Genomic DNA, 1,174 nt, shown 5'->3' with positions numbered 1-1,174 from the left:
GGTCTGGGGGGTTATGGGGTCTGGGGGTTATGGCGAGACGTGGGGAAGCACGGAAGGGATCTGGGGGGGGGGATTATGGGGCTAGGGAGTTTATGGGGGGGATATCGTATGTTAGGGGCTTATGGAAGGGTTGTGGGTGTCTTATAGAATTATGGGGGGATGTTATAGGGTAATTGGGGCGAGGTTACGGGATGGCCATGGAGAGGATCTGCGGGGAGTGTGGAGAGAATAAGGAGGGGTGCTGAGGTGATGGGGAGGGTCAATGGAAGGGATTTGGGGATTATGGGGGTACAAAGGGTAATAGGAGGTCTATGGATGGAATATGGTGGCTCCATAGAAAAAATATGGATCGCTGTGGGGTGATGGAGGGGGGCACTGAGGAGATCTGGGGACGTACGAGGTGATTGGATGGGGGATGTGAAAGGATACGGGGTGAGTTATGGGGGCCTCTGAGCCCATGGGAGTTTATGGGGGATCCCACAAAGAGAGATATGGGGGGAAATGAGGGGAAATTGAGAAATTTCGGGGAAAATGAGGGGATTCGGGTAGGATTTGAGGGGAAATTGAGGGAAATTGTGGACGGATTTGGGGGAAAATAGAAGCATTTAATTGGGATTTGGGAGTAAATGGGGAGATCTGAGGGAAACGAGGGTGGGATTAAGAGGAAAATGGGAGGATTGAATGCAAAACTGAGGGGATTTAGCGGGAAATTGGAGGATTTTGAGAGGTTTGGGGGTGAAATGGAGGGATGTGGATGGGATTTGGGGTGAAGTGGGGGGATTTGGGGTAACAGGGGCGCTGGGCGCCTACCTTGCAGCTCCCGGGACACGTCCCCCGCCGGCGGGGCCATGCCGCGGCCGAGAGGAGCCGAGCCGAGCCGAGCGAGGCCGGAAGTTCCCGAGCGACGCCGGAAACGTCCGAAGGAACCCGAGCGCAGCCCGGCTCTTCCCGGTGCGCTCCAGCGATCCCCTGTAACCTTCGGTGTCCCTCCCCAATATCCCCCCGTGCCCCTCCCCAATATCTCCCGTGCCCTCCCCAATATCTCCCGTTCATCCAGTACAGCCTACCGCCCCAACACCTCCTTGTACGACCTCAGCCCCCCTATTCCCCTGCTGCCCCCCCCAACTCCCAGTTCCTCCCAGTTCCTCCCAGTTCCTCCCAGTCCCCCCGACCC

The 1,174-nt window shown here is 57.3% G+C and overlaps 1 protein-coding gene across 1 annotated transcript in view; it reads right to left on the bottom strand.

The window, feature by feature from the left end:
• CARMIL3 (capping protein regulator and myosin 1 linker 3) overlaps positions 1–1,133 on the bottom strand; it is a 20,112-nt gene extending 18,979 nt beyond the window's left edge. The window contains exon 1 of the mRNA XM_031552110.1: positions 811–1,133. Within this exon, the coding sequence (XP_031407970.1) occupies positions 811–850 (40 nt within the window). The 5' untranslated portion in view covers positions 851–1,133. The remainder of the gene's footprint in view (positions 1–810) is intronic.
• Between the last annotated feature and the right edge of the window lie 41 nt (positions 1,134–1,174).

This window comes from Meleagris gallopavo, chromosome 1, assembly GCF_000146605.3.
Source record: "Meleagris gallopavo isolate NT-WF06-2002-E0010 breed Aviagen turkey brand Nicholas breeding stock chromosome 1, Turkey_5.1, whole genome shotgun sequence".
In the NCBI taxonomy this organism is placed as follows: domain Eukaryota; kingdom Metazoa; phylum Chordata; class Aves; order Galliformes; family Phasianidae; genus Meleagris; species Meleagris gallopavo.
This window is presented reverse-complemented; position numbering and strand designations above follow the sequence as displayed.